The sequence below is a fragment of the Lepidochelys kempii genome, chromosome 3 (genome assembly GCF_965140265.1).
Source record: "Lepidochelys kempii isolate rLepKem1 chromosome 3, rLepKem1.hap2, whole genome shotgun sequence".
Taxonomy (NCBI): Eukaryota; Metazoa; Chordata; order Testudines; family Cheloniidae; genus Lepidochelys; species Lepidochelys kempii.
The window spans coordinates 95,299,629-95,323,467 of record NC_133258.1 but is presented as its reverse complement, the minus strand read 5'-3'; the positions used below and the strand labels follow the sequence as shown (position 1 = coordinate 95,323,467).

General features: G+C 40.1%; 1 protein-coding gene across 4 annotated transcripts in view; it reads right to left on the bottom strand.

Moving 5' to 3' along the window:
• Nucleotides 1–137: 137 nt before the first annotated feature.
• The window catches only part of NKAIN2 (sodium/potassium transporting ATPase interacting 2), a 780,527-nt gene continuing 756,825 nt past the window's right edge, over nt 138–23,839 (bottom strand). For 3 of the 4 annotated variants that reach the window (XM_073337203.1, XM_073337205.1, XM_073337204.1), the window contains 3 exons: nt 9,426–9,507; nt 6,534–6,677; nt 138–2,315 (listed from right to left, as the gene is read on the bottom strand). In XM_073337203.1, coding sequence (XP_073193304.1) covers nt 2,306–2,315; nt 6,534–6,677; nt 9,426–9,507 — 236 coding nt within the window. In that variant the 3' untranslated portion in view covers nt 138–2,305. The remainder of the gene's footprint in view (nt 2,316–6,533; nt 6,678–9,425; nt 9,508–23,839) is intronic. The other variant, XM_073337206.1, reaches the window with a different exon arrangement.

Sequence of the window (23,839 nt, the reverse complement as noted above, 5' to 3'; positions counted from 1 at the left end):
GAATTGTTTTGACTTTCTCGTTTTGTTTAGACATTTTGATTAATTTCATCTGGACTTTTATATTTAATTTATATGCATATATAAACATTTAATTTTTAATCAAATATAAAAGTCAAAAGGAAATAAATCAACATGATCAAAACGAAATGATTCAATAGCAACAACATGTTGCAATGACCTCAACTCAAAATTTGTCAGATATTTTGTTTTGCAAGAAATTTCAGCTTTTTTTTCTGATTCAGAATGGAAAAAAAGTTTGAACTGTCGGAATTTGCCATAGAATGGATATTCCATTTCCAGCCAGCTCTACTAAATATCGATTTAAGGGCTCAAAATTTAGGCAGCCACCTAGGAAAAGTTTTGAAGAAGACACCAATTCAGCCAAAGACGTTAAGCATGTTTTTAAGGGGTTTGCTGGTTCAGGGCCTAAGTGACTTGTTTATGGTCCCATAGCTTATCAGGAACTCAGGAATTCCTGGCTCTTAGCCTCATGTTCAAGCCAGAACATTATGCATCTTTCCTCAATATATGTAGGTGTGTATTATATATACATACATACATGCACACACACACACACACACACATATATAGAAAATCTTACAGAATTAATGTAAGTAGAGTTCCTAAATCTGTCTTTTATCTTATTGTCAGTGGGGAATGCTTGTTCCACTGTCATTGTCCAGATTTATTGTTTGTGACACATTACATTCATGCACACACAGCGAAGGGTGCCAATTTCTATAGCAATGGATAAGTAGAGTTAGTGCACAGGGCATCAGAACCGATAAGCCACAGAGACTGTGAGAGTTTGGCAAGCTAGGAATAGAGTCGCTTTGTGATGACTTGCACCTTTCCAAGCACTGACCAGTCAGGCCCTCAAGGACATGTGGCTTGGGTGTGCGGCAGGTGTGTGCATTTGTCTATGCAGTTTCTGAACAAAGAAAGAATGACAATTCAAGTTCCTGAAAAGCCTGAGCAAAATATTTCTTTCCTAATGAAAGCTGCCTAAGTGCTTGAAAATACAGATCAAATTCAGAACAAAACAAACGTTCCTATGAGTTCAGAATATGTCAAACACATTGACCTACTAGTAAAATCCCCAAAGGCATCTTGTTGCCAACTACATAACAGCACAGGTTTTCTCAGCCACAATTTTACAGGAAGATAAAATACACATTCTAACACACAACGGATCCCCAAATATACCACAAAAAGATCTCCAATATTTCACCAATGCAGCTAGTCCCTCCCCACTCTATGTCAACCAAAACAAACAAAAGAAGTTAGATCCCTTCCGGTGCAATTAGAAAAAAGAATGCTCCCTTACATAGGATTTTCAGTTGAAATTAGATATAAAAGAGTAAACGTAGCTAATACATATTCAGTTGGCCTCTGTTGCTAGAAATCTGCAGATGTCTCTGGAGTTAGTAAAAGACATATTTAGAGTTAGTTATAAAAGCACCTACAGTGTGATAAATAAAAACAGTGGGGTTATGAAACACTGTTTCTGTTGTTTATTTCCAGTAGGTTCAGTTATTGGTTTAAGGAGGGATTCCCTTTACACATTTCCCAACCCCAGAGATCTATTTCTCTTTTAAGCATTATAAACTGTTTGTTTTCTTGACCATTGTGGAGGCTCATTAGTAAAGCACTTCTCTGACAGCTGGCAGTTTTCGTACGCTGTCACTCTGGAGCTGCTGAGCAACAGAGCCTTATTCCCTGACACAAAAAACTAATCTTTCAGAATTAACAGCAGCAGGTTGAATCTAAAGGAAGTCACTTCAGTAAGCCTGCACTGAGTTTCTGTGATGTGCAACTTAGTTGGGTTAAGGCAAGTATGTACTGTACAGCCTTTAGGGCAAACAACTTGCTGTCTATTGGCTTCTGTTACAAGGTCATCACGGTATTTTTTAAAATAATATAATGACTAAGGAGACTTGGTGCAAGTGGTCTCAGAAAGAACTTAATTGGATGAAATAATTTCATAACTCAAATAAGTAGGAATGAAGGTAGTAAACACAGGTAATAGCCAGCAGATGGCACCAATGCTTCTCCTTTTGAACCTTCCAAAGGCCTGGCAGTTGTTTTTGTGTATTCAGGAAATCCAAGAAGGGGGTAATGTGCATCTCTGTCTGTACCTGTTGGAAAGAGAGGTCGAATGCACCTTTTGTTTCTCTGTCTCAACGTATGCTCTTTTTTTTTTTTAACACAAAGGTTGTTTTTTTGCTGTTTGTAGAACACAGGGGGCCATTCGGAAACAAGTTTTTTGAAAGGTCCTTCAGCCCCCACACAGAAGTCACCTTGTTCATTTTGACCTAAAAGAGAGACACGGGAGAAAAAGACATTTGTAATCAACTAACAGATGGATTGATGCATCACCTCCCTTCACTTCAGGCACCCACAAGACTGCAAACATGTGCAACTAGCCTCTCCAAAACAACCTCCTGGAAACAAGAGATCACTTCCTCTGCCTTAATACCCCATTTGTAGGTCAGACAGATTGCATATGTGTGTGCACAGAAAGAAAGGACAGGCAAGTGATTTGCTCAAATAATCTCTTTAGCATCTTTTAAAATATTATCAAGGTATTTGATGGAGGTCCCCAAAACCTTGATTCTGGGTAGGAGCAATATTTAATTATGCAATCCTCTGAGGCTGCTGACCATGTGTAACCTGGAGGATGACCTGAACAACAGTAATCCAGCAAAATGCAGCTGCCTTTAGAAAAAGGAACAGTTTGGTACATAAAACAGAATGGCTGAAAAGCAGCTGCATAGTTAAGTCACCTATGGCTACCTCAGCAAAGCAATTGTGCAAGGTTTTAGCTACACAGCTCCTGCTGACTTTAGTAAGAGTCCTATGGCTAAACCTGTATTGGTACCAGTTGCTATACAGGTGTTCAATGGTAGTTTACTTGAGTGCAACTTTGCTCGTATTGTTTAAATTACTCAAATATAAGTCCTAATTAAGGTATTTCAGCTGAAAGAGACAATCACATCGTAGCATATTCATATCACTGTGATGAATTGGGCATTATGATGCCTGCTACATATCAGGGCCCTATTCTGCCGATTAGGCCTATGCCTTACTTACATCTGACCTTCAGACAATGTGAATGGCAAAATGGCACAATGTACTTTAGTTCTTTGATCTAATGTATGTGAAATTAGTATTCAGTCACCTGGACATGTAGATGCAGCATTAGGATAGGAGACCATACAGGCAGAGTGATTATGCAATTTCAGCAGGCAGAGGAAATGTGGAAACGGGGAAGGAGGTCAAACAAACTAGAGATGGACCAAACTGGGTCACTGGATCCAAACTTCCTCATTCTTTGGGGATATTTAGATCCTGATCTGAATTTCATAGCTCAAGTCCCTCCATAAAGTAAACTGCATGTACCCAAAAAGCAAAGCCTACAAATATTTCTGTGTAGCATATACATGACAGATAACTCAAAGGCTCACAGACCTCATAGAATGACAAGGAAATCTTTACTTAAGGAACAATTTCTCCAGTGCATTAGGCTTCAGCATCAGACAGGGGTTTTTTTTGTTTCATCTCTTCTTTTCTTGAACAAACATGTTTATTGTGAACAACACAGGGAAAATCTCTCTTTTTCAATTTACTTTCTATTTGCATCGCCCACCCCCCGACGCTCTCCCAGGGCAACGATCACACAGTGCAGAATCCTGTTCCAGAACTCAAAGTATTTTTTTAGGGCTGTCAAACGATTAAAAAAATTAATCGCGATTAATCACGCGATTAATCGCACTGTTAAACAATAATAGAATACCATTTATTTAAATATTTTTGGATGTTTTCTAAATTTTCAAATATATGGATTTCAATTACAACACAGAATACAAAGTGTACAGTGCTCACTGTACATTTATTTTTGATTACAAGTATTTGCACTGTAAAAAACCAAAAGAAATAGTATTTTGCAATTTACCTAATACAAGTACTGTAGTGCAATCTCTTTATCATGAAAGTTGAACTTACAAATGTAGAATTATGTACAAAAAACCCCCTGCATTCAAAAATAAAACAATGTAAAATTTTAGCGCCTGCTGTCCACTCAGTCCTACTTCTTGTTCAGCTAATTGCTCAGACGAAAAAGTTTGTTTACATTTGCAGGAGATAATACTGCCTGCCGCTTGTTTACAAAGTCACTTGAAAGTGAGAACAAGTGTTCTCATGGCACTGTTGTAGATGGAGTCTCAAGATATTTAAGTGCCAGATGCACTAAAGATTCATATGTCCCTTCGTGCTTCAACCACCATTCCAGGGGACATGCGTCCATGCTGATGACGGGTTCTGCTCAATAACAATCCAAAGCAGTGCAGACCGACACATGTTCGTTTTCATTATCTGAGTCAGATGCCACCAGCAGAAGGTTGATTTTATTTTTGGTGGTTCGGGTTCTGTAGTTTCCGCATTGGATTGATGCTCTTTTAAGACTTCTGAAAGCATGCTCCACACCTCGTCCCTCTCAGATTTTGGAAGACACTTAGATTCTTAAACCTCACATGCAGCGAAAGTGTTCTTAAAATGAACAACAACATGTGCTGGGTCATCATCTGAGACTGCTATAACATGAAATATATGGCAGAATTCAGGTAAAACAGAGCAGGGGACATACACTTCTACCCCAAGGAGTTCAGTCACAAATGTAATTAATGCATTATTTTTGTAATGAGCATCATCAACATATATCTCACTTTCTGGTGACATTGTAAATAAGAAGAAGGCAGCATTATTTCCTGTAAATGTAAACAAACTTGTTTGTCTTAGTGATTGGCCGAACAAGAAGTAGGACTGAGTGGACTTGTAGGCTCTGAAGTTTTACATTGTTTTGTTTTTGAGTGCAGTTATGTAACAAAAAAAAAATCTACATTTGTGAGTTGCACTTTCATGACAAAGAGGTTGCTCTACAGTACTTGTATGAGGTGAATTGAAAAATATTATTTCTTTTGTTTATCATTTTTATAGTGCAAATATCTGTAATCTAAAATAACATACACTTTGATTTCAATTTCAACACAATACAATATATATGAAAATGTAGAAAAACATTCAAAATATTTAATACATTTCAATTGGTATTCTATTATTTAACAGTGCAATTAAAACTGTGATTAATCACGATTAATTTTTTTAATCACAATTAATTTTTTTGAGTTAATCGAATGAGTTAATTGCGATTAATCGACAGCCCTAATTTTTTTGGATTTCACTGGCACTAATTCCAGTGCCACCGAGCAACTCCTAGTGTTCAGTTTGCCTTCCATGCCAGTTCTTCCATTTTTTGGCCATTTATTTTCCTCATCTGATCATGCAAAGCCTGTGAGCACACTCCTGTACTATTGTCTGAAAGTGGGCACTGGCATCTTCAACACAGAATGCCATGAAGCTGTTTTGTAGGGTATCAGACGTGTGAGCCTGGGAAGGATGGATTTGAACACCAGCGCTGTTTGATTCTATTTAGACTACATGTTTTTTGGCAGCTTTTATAGTCTATTTCTATGGTCAGACAGTTTGTAAACGAGTATGACTAGGAAGGAAGGAAAGGAAAATGATTTGTACAAAACTGCCTGTGTTTTGTGTCTTGTGCAGCATGAAGCTCATTACTGGCATTTAAATAATAAACATAATAGATATTTAGAATACAAATAAAAATTCGGGTTGATGGAATTCTCCCACCAGAATCCACAAAATCAATCGGTTCCTGTGAACAACTTGCTGGTGAAGTCTAACAAATACCTTGGAACTGCACAGGTGTAACTAAGACTTGGGAGGTTTCCTTACATGACCAAAAAACGTTAAATATGTGGGGATGAATCTCTGCAGTCATTATTGAAATCCGTGCTGTAATCCACAATTCAACAAGCTTTATGGGCATCACACAGGAGCAGCCATACTCAGATTAGATCACTGAACGTTTATATTGTCAGAGAAGAAACTATGTCCTCCTTTGCTTTTGCACAGTGCCTAATACAACTGGACCCCCACCCTGATTGGAGCCAATAAGTGCTACTACAACATAAATAACAAACCAATATTATCTGCCTCTGATACCTAGTACTACAGAGGAAGGGCACCTCTCTTCTCTCTCTGCATAGACACAATGGTGCATATCCTCAGGTCCAGCTGAGCTGCATTCAGTGCAAGAATGGAGAAAGGAGACGGCATAGGTGGCTTTAAGTCACCTTTATGCGCCCTTGCTGCCTGGCATAATGCTTTAATTTTGGTCAGGCTGTCCATAGCTCCAAGGGTTTATTTAAGCAGTCTGGGAGCACGGATGTAGGAATGCCCAAGCCATACTCCCTCTCTACTAGGAACCTTCCTTGCAATTGGAGGCCAGGAAGGTGGATGATGTCGGAGTTTCTAAAGCAGCTCTGCACAACCTGAAGATTTCCTCAAACTGGATTAATCTAGTCCAATGTATTTAGCTAATTCCTGCAAGTGATGAAATTATACATACTTTGAAGAGTGGGATTTGATTAACCATATATGTCCAGAAAACATACCGCCTTGTGCTGTGATCCTGGAAGATTTCAGAAACTAAGCAGCACTGGGATGGATAGGGGACCTCCAAGGAAGTGCTCAATGCTGCTGGAAGTGCTGTTGCTGATTCAAAAGGTGGTGCTCTTTCCTCTAGTTCAGTGCTGAGCCTAGAACCCAACATGGTGTTAAGGGGAACTGTGATATAAGTTACAAAATTTAGGTCTTGATCAGTTGTGGTCAATAATGAGCCCATGGTTTGTGCATGATTTCAGTTTAGGCCAGGGGAATGTAATTGCCCAAGTCAGAATTTGATCTGCATAGTAACCTCACTGGCAAACCACATTCTGAGTTGAGCAATTACTTTCAGCCTTTCTAAATTCTCCCCTGCAGTTTCAACTGAACTCACTAATCTTTTTCATGTTTCTTCCTGCACCCTTGTGTCGTGTTTCTGTGTACTGTTAAACAGCTGCTACATTCCAACCCAGAGATGGTTGTATTTGGCTGACAGCATATTTAGCAATATGTGCATATCCTTTACCTACTTCACAGGGGTCCTGAGTAACACCTGAGGGGTGTTGATTGTTTGTAAAACACAGAAATCTTCTTGGCCACATATGGTAGTGTGAAGTCTAGCTATTTTAAAATTACTTTTCCTTTGAATCCTATGGGGTTAATATTGCTGTTCTCCAGTAGACAAGAGCCATGGGGAAACGAAAGATACAATAAAGCTTTAAAGCAACCTAATGTAGTCTTCTGTTATCATTTCAGGGATGCAATTTCCACTAAGTATTGTCTTAAAAAGTGCTACAACCTAGTCAAACTGCAATTTGTTTAAACTGAAATTTGAATTTGTCACTCCACTATCTAATGATCTGCCCACGTTAACAGAGCTGAAGGCAAGGCATTGCTCCAGGATACGTGTGTGTGCTCCTGGCCTGCCTCTGCAGTATGCAGTACAAGGCTGTTGCCACATGCAGTCGAAGATGGTTAAACATTGTGGGTAGAAATTCTATAGAACCTTGATCAAATACTGTACAGTGAGAGGGAAACATTACATGTCTTTGTTTGTCTGTCCCTGGGACATGACAATATGCCTTCTCTGGGTTTATTTGAAACAACATCAACTTACTTACTGATTTTTGTCTTTTAGTGCAAAGAAATCCCCTACATTCTAGCAAGAAAGCAGTACTGCCATAAAACAGAATTCAGTTTTAAAGGTTCATCACAGGTTTCCTTGTCTCAGCTACATGCTTTACAATTTATATTGGCTTCTCTTTTCAAAGCTCCAGTGTTCCCTCCACTCAGTGTTAGCAGGCTCTGTAAATGCAATCAGCTACTCGTGAAGAAGAAACACTGAGAGCATAAAGAGAATGGGATAATATCTCAGCTAGAGGGCTCCATATGTTGATGACAATGTATAGTACACCGAGAAAGAAACAGGATTAGAATTGTTCTAAGTACCTATGAGCCACACAGAGTACAAGGAAGGAAATAACGTTTTCTAAATGTACAACATGATGCCAAAAGTGCAGGTGAAAAATCTTTATTTGAGCACATACAGATGGAGAACTGAAGCTGGGCTGGAATGGGAGCTATGCACTATTGTAATTTAAGACTGTTAAAATCCCCCCAGAAACTAGCATGCTTCACAAAGGGCCAAGTCCTGAGCATTCTCCCAGTTTGAGGTCCACAACCAGTAAAGGAGTAAATACCAGATCCACATAAATAATAACGGCTGCTCATTCATCAGCAGATTTCCTTTTTTAAAAGTAATTACATGGTTTAGTTAAATGTTTCCATTAAAGTTTGAATGGATACTAGGGTTGAATTGATGTCGCCTAGTTATGTTTAGTTCTCTCCTTCAGTACAAATGATTGGAAGAGAAAAGGGACAAAGGAAATGATGCCCTTTTTCAAGTCATCACATCCCATACTTTCACCTAATAAGCTTGTGATATTAAACAAAACCCCAAAGTTACACCTTTGCACTGCAGTGAGGCAAGATTCACCTGGGCAGTAATGAATCTGTGACTTGCTTTCTCTTTGGCACTAGTACAGGTGATGTTTGTAAATCATTGCCATGTTGCAGTCTAAGGATGAGCAAGGACTTCAGCGTAAATCTGCCCCAGTCTTGTGCTTTTGCTGACATTTTCTTTTCCACTCAAACCCAAAATGTATCAGCTTGTATTTCTAGGCAGTGGAGGGAACTGTCACTGACACAGTATAGTCAAAATATACCATCCTAGTTAAACTGATTTCAAAAGCAACATGCCAGTAAAATACAGAAAACAGAAATGAGGAGAGCAAGGGAAGTAGAGGGACACCTCAAAGAATAGATGCTCTAATAAGAGAAATGCTAACTATGTTTTCTGCATAATATGTTTCTAAACCTCCGATAAACCTAGCTAAAATCACTGGGCCACATCCTTAGTTAGATTTTACTCAGGACTTGTCTACACATATAGCACTGAATTGGTGCACTGTAGCACTTAGTGAAGATACTACGTACGCCAATGGGAGAGCTTCTCCCATTGGTGTAGTTAATCCACCTCCCTGAGAGGTGGTAGCTATGTCGATGGGAGAAACCCTCCTTTCGACATAGCACTGTCTACACCAGGAGTTTTGTGTAGACTGTAGTATAGAATGAGTCTCAGTCTGCCTGAGGGAGGGTTAGTAAAAATCCATGTCAGGAGGTCCGTCTTATTAAAACAAATGTGACACATGGGATCCCACCACAAGAAATCATTATGTTGCAGGAGAAGGATAATGTTAGTGGTTAAGTGCAGAACTTGAATTCGGTCTATCAAGAAAGGCTTTTGCCTATCCTGAATTTTTAAGACATGTAATCTTTCAGTTTAATAATCCTTTAATATCTGCCTAGCACTCCATAGAATATCTCAGAAGTTAAGTACTTACATATACATGGGCTGTAGCTGTAAATGCGATGTCTTCTGTGGGCCTTGATAGCCGTAAGAGTCAAATCCACCTATGAAATCAACTGAAAGAGGGGAAAATTGCTTTCATTAGCAACATCTTTTCAGAAGAGATAGGCACTATCATTCCAGAACAAGCTTCCACACAAATTACTTTGGACAGACCCCCGAATAATCTATCTACTAAAATTAGAGTGACTCATTGTATAGAGGGTGGGTGGGGGGTCAATGGGAGAGGCAGTGTCTTCAGATGCAGACAATGAGGGATTTATAAAATCCATCTACACCAGAGAGAATTATGCATCACTCTTTTCTCAAGCAGACCACCTTATTGGAGTATAAAATTACATTTTATCTGGATATTACAAATGCTGCAAACCATTTATTTATTGGTATGGATGCAATGCAACTGACTGTTATTATTGTGTCAAGCTCACTGACATACTGTGGTTCAGTGATCTAGCGGAGAAAGCATATTGATCCTATTCTGTTTGAGAGACAGAAGTTGCTCTGATTCCATACTTTGACATTTGGGTTGAAATGCAGAGACAGAGGCTTAGAACAATTTATCTGAGCATTGGAGATGGGACTTCACAGATCTAAGGATACTCCAAATACAGTGGAGGTCTATGAGTGGGGGTTATTTTCTAACTCATACCACTGCCTACCTATGTTTATTTATATAATTTCTGGGACAATACAGTCACATCCGAGTCAGAAACTCCCAGTTTCCCATACTCAAGTGCTTTCTTTTAAATGGTGAAATATGATGTCTTTGTGTCTTCCTTAACTGTAGTCCTCATATATATTTGGATGCTATCTCCATGAAATATTCTAACCTACATATTGTACACCAGAGTGGCATAAAAAACCAGGAGTACTTGTGGCATCTTAGAGACTAACAAATTTATTGGAACATAAGCTTTCGTGGGCTCCAGCCCACTTCATCCGGTGCATTGAATGGAACATATAGTAAGAAGATATATATATACATACAGAGAAGGTGGAATTTGCCATACAAACTGTAAGAGGCTAATTAACTAACATGAGCTATTAGCAGCAGGAGAAAAAAAACTTTTGTAGTGATAATCAAGATGGCCCATTTAGACAGTTGACAAGAAGGTGGGAGGATACTTAACATGGGGAAATAGATTCAATATGGGTAATGACCCAGCCACTCCCAGTCTCTATTCAAACCCAAGTTAATGGTACCTAGTTTGCATATTAATTCCAGCTCAGCAGTTTCTCATTGGAGTCTGTTTTTGAAGCTTTTCTGTTGCAGAATTATCACCCTTAAGTCTTTTATTGAGTGACCAGAGAGGTTGAAGTGTTCTCCTACCGGTTTTTGAATGTTATGATTCCTGATGTCAGATTTGTGTCCATTTATTCTTTTGCGTAGAGACTGTCTGGTTTGGCCAATGGACATGACATGAATAACTGGATCTACCTCAACAGGAGAAAGAAAAAGAGTACTTGTGGCACCTTAGAGACTAACAAATTAATTTGAGCATAAGCTTTCGTGAGCTACAGCTCACTTCATCGGATGCATCCGATGAAGTGAGCTGTAGCTCACAAAAGCTTACGCTCAAATAAATTTGTTAGTCTCTAAGGTGCCACAAGTACTCCTTTTCTTTTTGTGGATACAGACTAACACAGCTGCTCCTCTTCAACAGGAGAGATTGAGAGATACCCACCACAGAATAGCCTATAGCCTGGTGGTTAGACCCTGTTCCAGAGTGGGGATTTGAACCTGTGTCTCCTACATCCCAAGTGGGTGCCCTAGCCACTGAGCTATTAGGTAAAAAGGGGACACTTCCCATCATTGTCATTTTGTTAACGGAGCCTAAATCCTCTTGTGAATCTCGCCTGAAAAATCAGAAAGATTTGACATTTAGATTAACTATTTTACCATTTCCAATTTTTTTCATTTCAACTGAAACAATTCACCAAAATCTACATGAATTCATGAAATGGTTTGACCCAAATCTTCATTTTTCAGCAAAATAAGTTTCAGCCGAAAAATTTTACCTAGCTCTAGTGTACACCATTTTGATGTTACTTAGCAAGAGAGAAGCCAAAGCTGTAAAGTTCAGCTCTGAAACTGTATTTCCCCTAGGTACTGGGATGTCCCTGAGCAAACTGTGATTCTGAAGGTATCTGTATGCACCAGAAAGTAGCAAATTACTCTCTAATACAGGAAAGTCCTTTCTGATATGAATACAATAATAAAATTAGAGTTCACATGTCATTCCTTTTATAATTCACAAATCTGTATTTGAGATCTTTCACAGTGGACAGCTTAAATACTGGATCTCACAACACATCATTATGAAGAGCTTTCACTCTAGGATAAACATTCACATATAATCATACTTAAACATACACATATTCACTTTCCAAAAACTCTATCCTTTTCGTAGGGCCATACCCTCACCTCTATCCATGCAGGACCTGGGCACGAAGCCACCAGCTCTTAGGAAATTCCAACTAGTACAGAACACTACAGCACATCTCCTTAGCAACACAGGCTACTGTGAACACATCAAGCCTGTTGTTTATTCTCTATGCTGGCTTCCCACAGAACAGAGATCGGCAACCTTTGACCCGTGGCCCACCAGGGAAAGCCCCTGGTGTGCCAGGCCAGTTTGTTTACTTGCTGCGTCCGCAGGTTCTCCCGATCGCAGCTCCCACTGGCCGTGGTTCGCCGTTTCAGGCCAATGGGGGCTGCAAAAGCGGGGCGGGCCGAGGGATGTGCTGGCCGCCCTTCCTGCAGCCCCCATTGGCCTGGGGCGGTGAACCATGGCCAGTGGGAGCTGCAATCTGCTGAACCTGCAGACACAGCAGGTAAACAAACCGGCCTGGCCCATCAGAGGCTTTCTCTGGCGGGCTGTGTGACAAAGGTTGCGGATCCCTGCCATAGAATATTGAGTCAAGTTCAAGGTCTTGAGCCTTATCTTCTACGTACCCAATGGTCTTGGCCCAGTGTATCTAAAAGATCACTTAAAGCTCTGGAACAAAGGCCTTGGTCGACAACTTTGCTCCTCTGGCACAATGGTGCTTTCATCCATAAGGGTAAAGCTCATCTGTACAAGGGATAGAACTTTCTTGGGGGCTGGTCCAAGACAGTGGAATGAACTTCCCCAAGAACTAAGGACTATCTCAAACCTCACCATCTTCCACTTCGAGAGCAAGGCAAACTTCTTCACTTTGCCTTCTCCAACATAAACACATAATAGTATGTACATTAAAAAACAAAACACAGCAACAACTCCCCCCCAAGCCAACACCCATATCCCTATCAAAACAAAACACTCCATTGCATTCACAATTCTTCTTTTGGTGAGAGGATGAGAGCGAGGATGAACTACATGTCACAGATGTTAGTCGCATTGTTTAATGCACTTAGATACTATGGTGATGGGGGTAGAATAAGAACCAGTATAGACTAGAATGTAAGTAATCCCACTGAAATTAATGAGACTACTTATTAAGTGAGGTGCTATTCAGCATGAGCAGAGCTAGCCCCATCTGGCCCATAATTAAGACCATTTGTACTGCAAAAAGGAATAACAAAGACTATACCTACTTCAACTTAAATGGATTTTAGTGTGGATTACAGAGCTCTATGTTCACACTGCCCTGTCTTCTATTCTAGCCCCTCCAATTTATATATAGTGCACCTTATGTACATGTGACTTCCTACTAACACCTGTTAAGGCACACATCTGCACTTCCCTTACATCAGTTCCATATACTGCAGCCATTAACTCGGTACACTACAAATGAGGTTCCTAGATGCAGCCCTTGCACAGTGAATATATTCCTCCTCCCTTTGTGACATCACAATTATTTCCATGGGAAGACACACATGTAATAAACACAGGATTGAGATTTAAGGAGGACATGAATGAGCTCTTATTCAAATACAGATACATTCAAAGATAAGGGTGACACAGGCCTTTGCTGGTATGTCTTGTAGTGAATTGCTTTTTGTATAAATGTTCTTTTCTTCGGCCTTGACCTTCTGAACACAGAATTCAGAAAACAAGCTGTCTGGGCTAGATTGTCCGCTGGTATAAATCAGCATAGCTCCACTAGCTTCAACAGATCTATGCCAATTTAAGTCAGCTGGGGGGACCTGTCCCCCTATATAGTGTGTGTGTCTTTTCAGAGGTATGGTGTAACATAAAGTTGTACCCTGTAAGAAATGACAAAATGACTCTAATGTCACAGGTAGGGATGCTCTGTTTTGAAGACACAAGAAGAAATATCCTGAGGGAGTTTCTAGGTCCTTTCCCAGAAAGCTAAACCAAAATGTTCCGAAATAAATTCCCAGCAATAAAAGGAGTTTGTGTGGGCTCAGGAAAAAAAAAATGTGCCTATTATCTCTGCATGGCTGTGTGTCCCTGTCTTTTGCCCGGTTGCACAAAGGAAACTCAGTGTGTAAACAGGCCAGATTACAATGTGATATAAACAAGATGGGTCTATGGAGACAGCTCTGTTTTAAGCAGACAGTACAGGCTCCCCACTTATATATCCAGATGACGGTAGGGGAGAGAATATGATTGTGACCTTGTTAAAGGGATACAATGGCTCCTTACATATAACAACAGTGCTGCAAGTGAACTAGGAAGGGTGGGTAACAGGGGATTAACTTTGATGCAGAGAATGTCTGTAATTTCTTTGCAGCACATTTTCTTCATCGTGGCAGCATCTCAGTTAGCGCTGCAGAGCCTGTGGTGCCTAGACGATGCTAAAAGCTCCCTGTGGATTTTGAGTTAGTTCCTCAAAGTATGCAAAATGCTGCCCTTTCTGCTGGGCGTTTTATCCTGGCTGTGCCTGAAAGGTCACTAAAAGTGTCATACCACGGATACACTCCTGGCAGCAGTAACGTGAGATGAATAAAATAAGCCTCATTAGCTGAATCATTACAGATTTTCAATTCCTAACCTTATCCATCAAACACATTTTTGCCTACTATATTTTACTTTTATCTTGTATATCATCATTACCAAACTCAGGTCTTTAATCATGTTTTGCCTTCATAAACACACACACATACAATCCTACTCACATACCATATCAACAGATGAGATATACTGAGAGGCTTGTCTGAAATCTGGTAATGGAACATTTAACAATGAATAGCTCACTTCCATTTTGTGAGTCTGAATCTTTCTTGCCTTGCTGATACTAACTGGCTCCTTGGTTATAAGGTCAGGTTTACAAAAGCACCATAAACTCTTTTTAGGACATAACTGGGGAAGTCATGTAATTAAAATTGGTTATGGTTCAAAATAATGGACATATTTTCTATTAATACACCCACTAAGGACCTGGCACATAGTCAAAACTCCCATTGAAGTCAATAGGAGCTTTGAATTTGTCTTAGTCTGTAGGATGGGATTGTATGTCTGAATTCGGTATTCAACTTCAGTTGTTGGACATTTGTTGGTGTGCAAAGAGCCTATTAAGCTAGGATGTGTATACCTGAACAGAAGGGGACCTGTTTATATAAAAGAGTGGGGAGTTTCTACCAAGATCAGCAGGGAGGAACAAAGAAATAAGCAGATAGATAAGTAGGCAGGAAATAACGTGGTATAATATAGCAAAGTGATGCTCATGCAGAAAATAGGGAAGAATATTAAAAGAAAAATCAGGCAATCGGACATCCCCCTCCAGCAAATACAAATGGCTTCAGTAGAGCTATGGCAACGTATACCAGCTTAGGATCTGACCCAACAAGTTTAACAAGCACAGTTAGGGGCATGCGCCGATAGAAATAACACTGACATTATGGCAGTCATCAAAATTTAGTTGGGATGTAAACATCAGTACAGATTAAATATGAAAGGATACAGACTCTTGAGAGGAGGAGAGGGGAAGAGTGGGCTGGGAAATAGCCATACAAGTTAAAAACAATCATTCTTATGAAAACAAAATACTCCACTGTACACACAATTCTCCCCCTGGAGAGACGCTGCAAGAGAATGGACCACACGTGACAAATGTCAGTCCTGTTACTCAGTGCACTACTGGAAGGCTCTCAGATACCATGGTGATGAGGGTGGTATAAAAACCTATCCAGACTAGAACAAAATGCCAGATGTAGTCGAGAGCTGTGCAAAAACGCTGAATTTTACAAACCTTGACACAATTTAGAAACGATTAAGGGCGTGAAATTAGGGCTAATTTTATTAAATTTGAAATTAAAGCAGAAAACCAGAAGTCTGCCTTAAAAAAAATAAAGAAAATCTATAAGCTAGGAGGAAGAGCCTCATGCTCTTACAGGCTACCATTGCCGTCTGGCCTCCTGCTAAGCTGTCTTGTGATGGCATGATACTCACCGCCTGCCAAATCTACCCTAGCCTTACCCTTTGTATACTGTAAGCATGCCTATCTGCTGTACAGTTACACACTGTTCAGCAGATAGGCAGAGGTTTGCTCTAATACAAATCTTCAATAAAGTTTGTTTACAATGATAATCAAATGCCATAGGCTTTGTCTTGTGGATATAGCAATTAAGACCCACAGAAGTGGATAGCAGAAAAGTGGCAGGGACAAAGAACGTATCTGCCAGTTTGTGAAGCTGTGCCATTACCAGTGAGACATAGCAAAAGACTGAAACTACATAAGAGTTCCAAAGGGTTAGCAGAAGGAAATCCTCTAGCCATATTTCTCTGCTTTGGTTTTGATGTGCTCTCATCATTGCAATTCCATTCCCTTTCACAGCAATGGAAACTGTTCTCTTTGGCAGTCCCTTCTGGTAGCTCATGATTTTCCAGGTTTTCCAGCAGATCCTTATACCACATAATTTGTTCTTGAGATAATTCCCTGCAGGGCCCTCTCTGAGCCCTGCTGATCCCTGGCCAGCTCTTCCATCACTCCATCTGGTATAAGCTAAAATCAGCAAAACCAGATTGTCAGAATTTTGTGTCCGCACATCCTAAGCAAGCTCCTTCCTCCATTCTGTTAAATGTTCCCACTCCCGCTAAAATAATTTAAAAAATATATTTTATGTTTTCCCTTTAAGTATATTTCAGATAGGCCTGGGCCTCCCAGAACAGTTTCCATTTGCTCTCCAATTTTTGTGCATGCGAACATTTCCTAAACGTCCTTGAGATATTTTTAAATTGATAAAATATTTCTAAATTAGCTAAGGATTCCATAGGTTTTGCCCAGTGCCATCTAGAGGTAATGCAAGTTAAATATTAATAAAAGGAGTTCTTAGGAGGAATTTGCTATAGACCATCTCATCACAAGGGCTAAGCTAGTGATCAGGAAAAGCAGACTGGGGCCATGCTACCACAATTATTATTTATTATTTATATTATTGTAGCACCTAGGAGCCCCAATCCTGGCCCAGGGCTCCATTGTGCTAGGCACTGTATAAACATGGAACAAAAAAAGACAGTCCCTGCCCCAAAAATTTTACAATCTAAATATAAGACAAGAGATGGATAAAGCCACATGGGAGAGTACACAGAAACAATATTGGTCAGCATGATGGGCTGTGGTCTCTGCACATCAAGAGCGTAACGGATGTCAAGATTTTTGTAGGCCTAACTGCAGAGGAGAATTTTAAGGAAGGTTTACAAGGAGGATAACAAGTTAGTTTTGTGGATGTTTATGGGGAGCTCCTCTCAAGTGTGAGAGGCAGCAGGGAGAAAGGTGGAAGATGGAGGCAGGCATCATGGGACAATCGGAAGCAGGAACTGACATCTCAGTAGCAAATGAGAAATGATACTATACAAATAAGTAAGTATAATAAGAATTAATAAGTGTAACAAAGAGGAGAACTGGGCCCTGAATGTGTGAAGACTAACAAGGCAAGATTAATGAAGAGCCATCCAAAAATTTAAAAGGAACAGGCAAAAGTAATAAGAAATGAGGAAACCTTTAGGGGGTGACATACTAATGGTCTAGAGAAAATGTAGCACAAAGATATGTGTCAGATAGGGTCTAGGAACACCCAGGACACTACAAAAAATCCAGTTTGACTCCTACAATGGGGAAAACACAAAATTGGATGGAATACCAGAATGCCAGACAGTGCAATGAGCAGACACACCTTGAAAGGTACAGCTCAATAGCTTTGGGCCCCCAAACAAGGGATTTTGGAGCTTAGCTGTTCATATCAAACCTGCTTTAAAGAGTGCCAGACAAATGAGTGACAATGCTTTTCAGCTGAACTTGTTTGGAGCAGTTGTGACAAACTATACATTGCATTGAGTTAATCATATATGCGCATTCTCAGTAGGTAGTCCAGTCAATGTAGGCACAACTCAAAGTCTCTTTAAACACAGCAGTTTGAATTAAGACTAGACGTCAAAGTATCTGCTGTTAGAGAAATACTGTATAGCATCCAGTATGATGTAAATCTGTATATGATGCATAGTTATAACCTGAGTGTCTCTCAAAACCACCCATAACTTCTAGTCGGAACTGCAAAACTTCTTTGTTACTAACCCATTTCTGTTACAGACTTGATAAAATTGTGAAGGGCATTATTATCTTGATCTCCTGTCTTGAGTTTCTCCTCCAAGGACAATTACTCTGTGAGTAGCAGAGTAAGATTTTTGAAAGGGTTTGGGTGTAAAATTCATCTCTTTTTATAGAAAGGAGATTAATTTTGTGTGCTTCCTGCATCTTTTCTAGTGCAATTTGCTTCTAAGGTTGCTTTTTATACTAGTGGAATCAATATAATATTTTAAGCAGCCTTATTTAAAAACACTTTTCATTTAATAAGATTCAGCAATGGATGATGAATGAAAAAAATACAATAATGTAAGGCAGATACATCCCTTGGCTACTATGATGCATTGATTTTATTAAACAGTATTCCATCGTGATGAGCCACCAAAATGGAAATGTCACTTCCTTCAAGCACTAATGTTATGTTCTTTAGATATTTTTGAAACTCGAGCTTGATAATCCCCATAGGAAGCAGTGAGGGATGTGGGGGGAGGGGCAGGCAAGAGAGTGAAATTGGAAGGAGGGAAATTAACATCTATGAAGCCAGAGACAGCACCATGTCCTGCCCCCCCCCCCAATGATTTTATTTATTTATATATTTTGTTTCATACCACATCCCAGTCTCTTAGGGACTCCTTTAACATAAACTTCATTAGTTATGAAGGCAGCAATCCATAGCCAATTTTCCTTTCATGTTAGGCTTGTTCACGTATAAACCCAGCCCTTTTGTTGGAAGCATTTGCAATTAATCCCGAAAACAAAGAAAATGCAAATCTTACAGTCTACCCTAACCAACCCGTCTGACTCAAGGTCCTGACCACCATCTATTATACACTCAAATGAATTGAAATTCCCACTTTGAACCTCACCTAATTTTCTAGTGATAATAGGCATGGATTCCCAGAAGCACTCTGTGCATCTTGATAGTAACATCCTAATTTCCTTTCCTGGTAAATGTTTTAAATAAGATTTTAGCACCAAAGGAAATTAACCTCTAAATTAATTGTAATTATAAAATGCCATCGCTGATTTTGTCTTCAGCCTAATTACTCGCTATTATTTAAACAAACTTGCTCCTCCTCTGAGCTTTCACTTTGTTTCTCTCTCTGCAACACAGTGCCAGCTGATCATAGCTAAGGCTGCGTAATGTCTGTGTAGGTCCTGTGAGCACCTGGATAGTGTAGTTCAATTTACATGTCAAACACAACGAGTTTTTGTTTTTCTATCTGCTATTTAAATACTCCCCCTCCGGCAGTTACGGCTGCTTCCTAGATGTTTCCAGTGTGTACTTTAGAACAAGTGGCCAAACCTTGTGGGATTCAGAGTGTTTACTTTTCACTGCTGGGGGAATGAGACAGTAAAAGCCAACCCTCTCTGTTTTTATTCAAGGCCACTTCTAAGGATAGAACACAACTGAAAGCAATGAAGTGGGAAGCGGCTATTGTTACTTTCAAAAGGCTGATGCTGAAAAGACTTCTCAGTACATTTCCTATATGCTCATTGCTCGTGATGGTAGTTTGGTGTCCCAAGCCAGCTTGTTTTAGGATGAAATGTGTCAGACAGTGTCATGGGATTTCAGACGCTCCATTCTGTGTGTTAGCATCCTGACAGCTGGAAAACATCCCATTGCTTTCCCCCTCTCTCTCTTTGGCTTCGCTTGCTTTATGTAGCAGTCACAGCACTAAAGGAAACAAGTACCCAGAAAAGCTTCTAGCCAGTCAGTGGCTGTAAATTTGGGGGTACAGTTGGGCCAAAGTACTTTGCCAAATTTCAAAACAGATCTTTAGCCTCTCAGCCTTAGTCTGCTCATACAAGGCACAAACAGCTTGTTGAACAGGTGGGAGAACAGGTGCATGCATGTATGGGGGTTCTCATCTTTGTGTGTCAAGCATTGGTTTATAGTTGTATTTATGACTGGTTTTTGAGAGCTTTTCTAATGCCTCAAAGAGCCATTCATGGGGCCAAAATAATGGAAGAGTCAGGCTTTCCAGGATATTTCAGTTCTTAGGTGGCAGATTTCTTTTGTATTACTCTGCCCTGAAAAATGGCTCCCTGAGGCAAAATATATAAACACAAACATGAATACTGAGATAAATGGTCCAATTGGAGAGGGCACAGTTCCAGTGGAGACTTTTCCTATCCTTCTAGCCTCAAAACTCCCAATTCACAAACATCAGAGAGAGAGAGAGAGGCAGGGAGGAACAGAGACAGATTTGCATTTTAACATTTATTACATGTTTCTGATTCTTTGTGTTTGTACTGTACTTTTAGAGCTTTTTAAGCAGCGACTTAGGCACAGTACTAATTCTCAATAATGCCTCACTAATCATACTGTGGGAGGCATTCGGCACAGAAATAAAAGAATATGCAATAACACCTTGGACTTCTATAGGCCATTTCATCCAAAGAGCTCAAAGTTATGAAGGCCTGCCAACACACCTGAGAAGTATGCTAGTATTATTATTGTTTTGTCTTTACTCACCTGGTCTGTAATTATGTTGGGGTGTTCTTTTTATTAATGAATGAGAAACTGTTTTTATGATGTTGCCTAGCACCCCAAGCACTTATATTATTATTATCCCTAATTTAAATATTGGAAATGGGTATGGACAATTTAAATAACTTGCCCAAGGTCACAAAGAAGTCTATGTCAGAGCCAAAAATAGAACACGGGCGTGCCAGCTCCCAATCCTGAGCGTTAGCCAGAAGATCACATCTCTTAAAACTAACCAAATAAAATTCTCTTTTCCCACCTATGTGAAATCATCATGATACTTATCAGTTCATGGTTGGTATCCCAGAGCACCTCATTCTTTAACATTACAAATATCATTGATTTATGGGGGTTGTAGTATCTGTGACATTGTATTCTGGGATATCATCAGTGAATCAGGAAGTACCAAGAGGTTTTCACAGAGGGGAGTAAAGAAATTTCAAAAGGTTACTTAGAACTTATTTCTGTGCCAAATATCCCTAAACGCCTGGCTTGATGGATATTCAGCATGGAAAGCTGTCATTTTTGCCTTGCATTTCACCTTGAAACAACAAAAGAAGGAACAGGCAGTGATGTGGCACCGTAAGGTGAGACGTCACAGTTGCCATATTTTAGATTCACCCCTGCTAGTACCGGGTGGTGCAAAGCAGACCTGCCTGTGCTCCAGGACTATTCACCCTGGACAGGTAATAGTTCTACCGCTGCCTTCTTTGAGGGTGTGTTACAAAGGGAGAGGTCAGCTTCAGGTTGTAGCTGCGGCTGCATAGGTGCCCCGGTGATGGCTGGTGCTATGTGGGGAAGCACCAGGCTGCAAAGTGTCAAGTCTCCCTCCCTACTTGGGGACATGGAACAGGAGGCAGAGCAGGTCCCACAGAAGCAACAGGGGCTTATGCAGCCACAGCCAAGAGTAGCATTAGCAAGGCAGAGGGTGAGGCACCTTCACAGCCCTGGGACATTTGGGATGACAGCAGGGTGTTTATTACTATTAGAATACTGGCCATTCTTTTCTGTCTGCTGATTGGTTGTTTATCCCCCATCGCCTTCCACCCTACTCTCCTACTGTCTCCCTGCTGCCAGCCTTACTCCTCCTGCCCTGGATGTTTCTCCCTGCAATTTCTCCTTCCCTTCCTTCCTTTTTCCCATTTTCTCAGCCCCTCCTAACATTTCGCCTCACCACAGCCTCAGTTCCCATCACACCACAAATAAAAAAGAACATGGAATTAACAAGAAGTGTGCCCATTATACTGGCCTGCATTAGGCAAGTTAAAAGCCAGGACTTTTCCTTTTGGCTACTATGCCCACCTCATGCTCCACTTTCCCCCTATAATTTCCTTCCTCCATTTGAACCAAAAAAAAAAGGCTTTATGTTTTTTTGTTGTTGTTGTTGTTACCATTGTTTTAAATTAGAAACATAATTTCTCCCCATTTTAAGTGAATTTTGACAATTGTGGGGCTCAAGGAGTCCAGAACTGTTCTTTTTTTTGTATCTTGTTCTTGCAAGATTCATCTTTCTATTCTTTCTCTGCTTTTATCTGGCACCACTTTCATGCTCATGGCACTGATGGCAGGGGCCAACCAAAATCCTGAGATTATGGACATAACTGTGAGGGCCTCAGAAGACTTGAAAAAACCTGAGAGTTAGGCCAAAAGCTCCAGGTTAAGTAAATCAGGCGCCCATCATAAGCTTGATCACTTGGCTTTCATGTTGCTATGACCCTAAGATCCCTTTTATACCAACTGGCAAAGGACACACCCAACAGACTTGTCCGAATATTCAGCCAAACAGCATCTTGTAAACAAGAGCCATAGTATGTAGGACTGCTCCCATAGTATAAGGGAGAACTTTCCTCAAGTTGCTTTGCTTTATGATGTCTGTTAATAGAATGAAAAAAGACCAGAACCACAGCTGGGGATCACTGTAGTCTAGGGGCATCTCAGCCACACTCCCATTTCTCCAGTCTCGCTTCATAAACTGGCCCCAGCTGGAATGGTGGCAGAGAAGCCTCTATGCTGGCTTTACATATCTGAGGCCATCCCTGAACTGTGATGGTGCTCTCAGAACTGGATAAGATGACTCTTTAGCCAGATTCCACTGCTGGTGTGGTGCAAAGCTGCTGCACCTACTTGGAGGACCACACTGATGGCATACAGTACACTAGCAAAGTTATAAGAGAACCAAAATAGGCAAGAAATCTACAAGAAAATCTTCTGAAAAGCATGAAAATCTTTTCCTCTGGGTAGCTCTCACCCAGTAAATGAAAAATTGTATAATATTAGCTCTACAAGATTTGAGAAGGAAATACCATTTTACAAACCACAGGAGAAATCATTTGAGTTTTTAATTTAATTCTTCACCTGTTCAGTGAGCCAAATCTTGATGTCTTTACTCAGTTTTTACTTCGATTTGGCCCAGTAGCATTACAGAAAACTGAAAATGAATGTAATCTCTTAGAAGAGAAGGCAGAATTGTTTTAAATATGATTCCATTTTGGGGTGGTCTAATTCTCCTCTAGCTCTGTTGCTATCCAACTCATCAAATTAGACAACCGGACAAAGAGCTTATGCCTACATCGTTTCATGAAGTGGCACTACATTCATGGTGTAGGCCGTCACACCAAACATGCTCAGAGCCCTTTTTATTAATATTCCACTCTGACCGCCTCAAAAACAAGAGAAAGCTGCAATGAATCTCTTCCCTAGGACCTTGGAAATGAGGTTTACTTACAAGCTGAATCTCCATGATGGCTCACAGTGGCACTGCAAAAGCAATAGATTATAGGGTTCCAGCTATCTTCTGCACAGCAAAATATACAAAGGAAACCCCACCAGGTTTATCATCGCTCTCAATCAAATAAAAGCCTGTAAGCTTCCTGTTGGAAAACTCTGTCTCTAGGATTCATGTATATTTTATCAAAGTTACATGCGGTCCGGATATTTGTTTCTGAAGCATGTCAATCCCAAACTGCACTGAAATACTACCGTGCCTCTTTTTAAAACAAAATCAAAGTTAAAATAAACAATAAATGAGATTACGTGGATCCATAGCTTCTATTCACAGTAAATGCTCCTCAACAGGTTTTTATTGACACAAGTAAGTAAGAGAAACCTAAAGGTATTTTGTAAACATTTCCACTACTTTTAATTGTACATTGGAGCAGCAGGACCTAACAGGAACACTGCTTCACCTCTCTTAAATGAAATTCCTGCAATGATCTAAAGCCAGTTCTTGCCAGAAGTGCTGTTACAATCCCTTGCAGTCAACACAGAAGAGATGTACCCCAGCAGTAGCCAATTATTATCACGATAGTTAATAACAGTCTTAAAAAAAGTGTTGTTTACAAATTCGGGGGGGATGAGGTAAGGGGGTTTGAAAAAAAAGGCGGTAAGTCATGCTTTCAGAATACTAAAGAATTTTTTTAAAAGTTGAA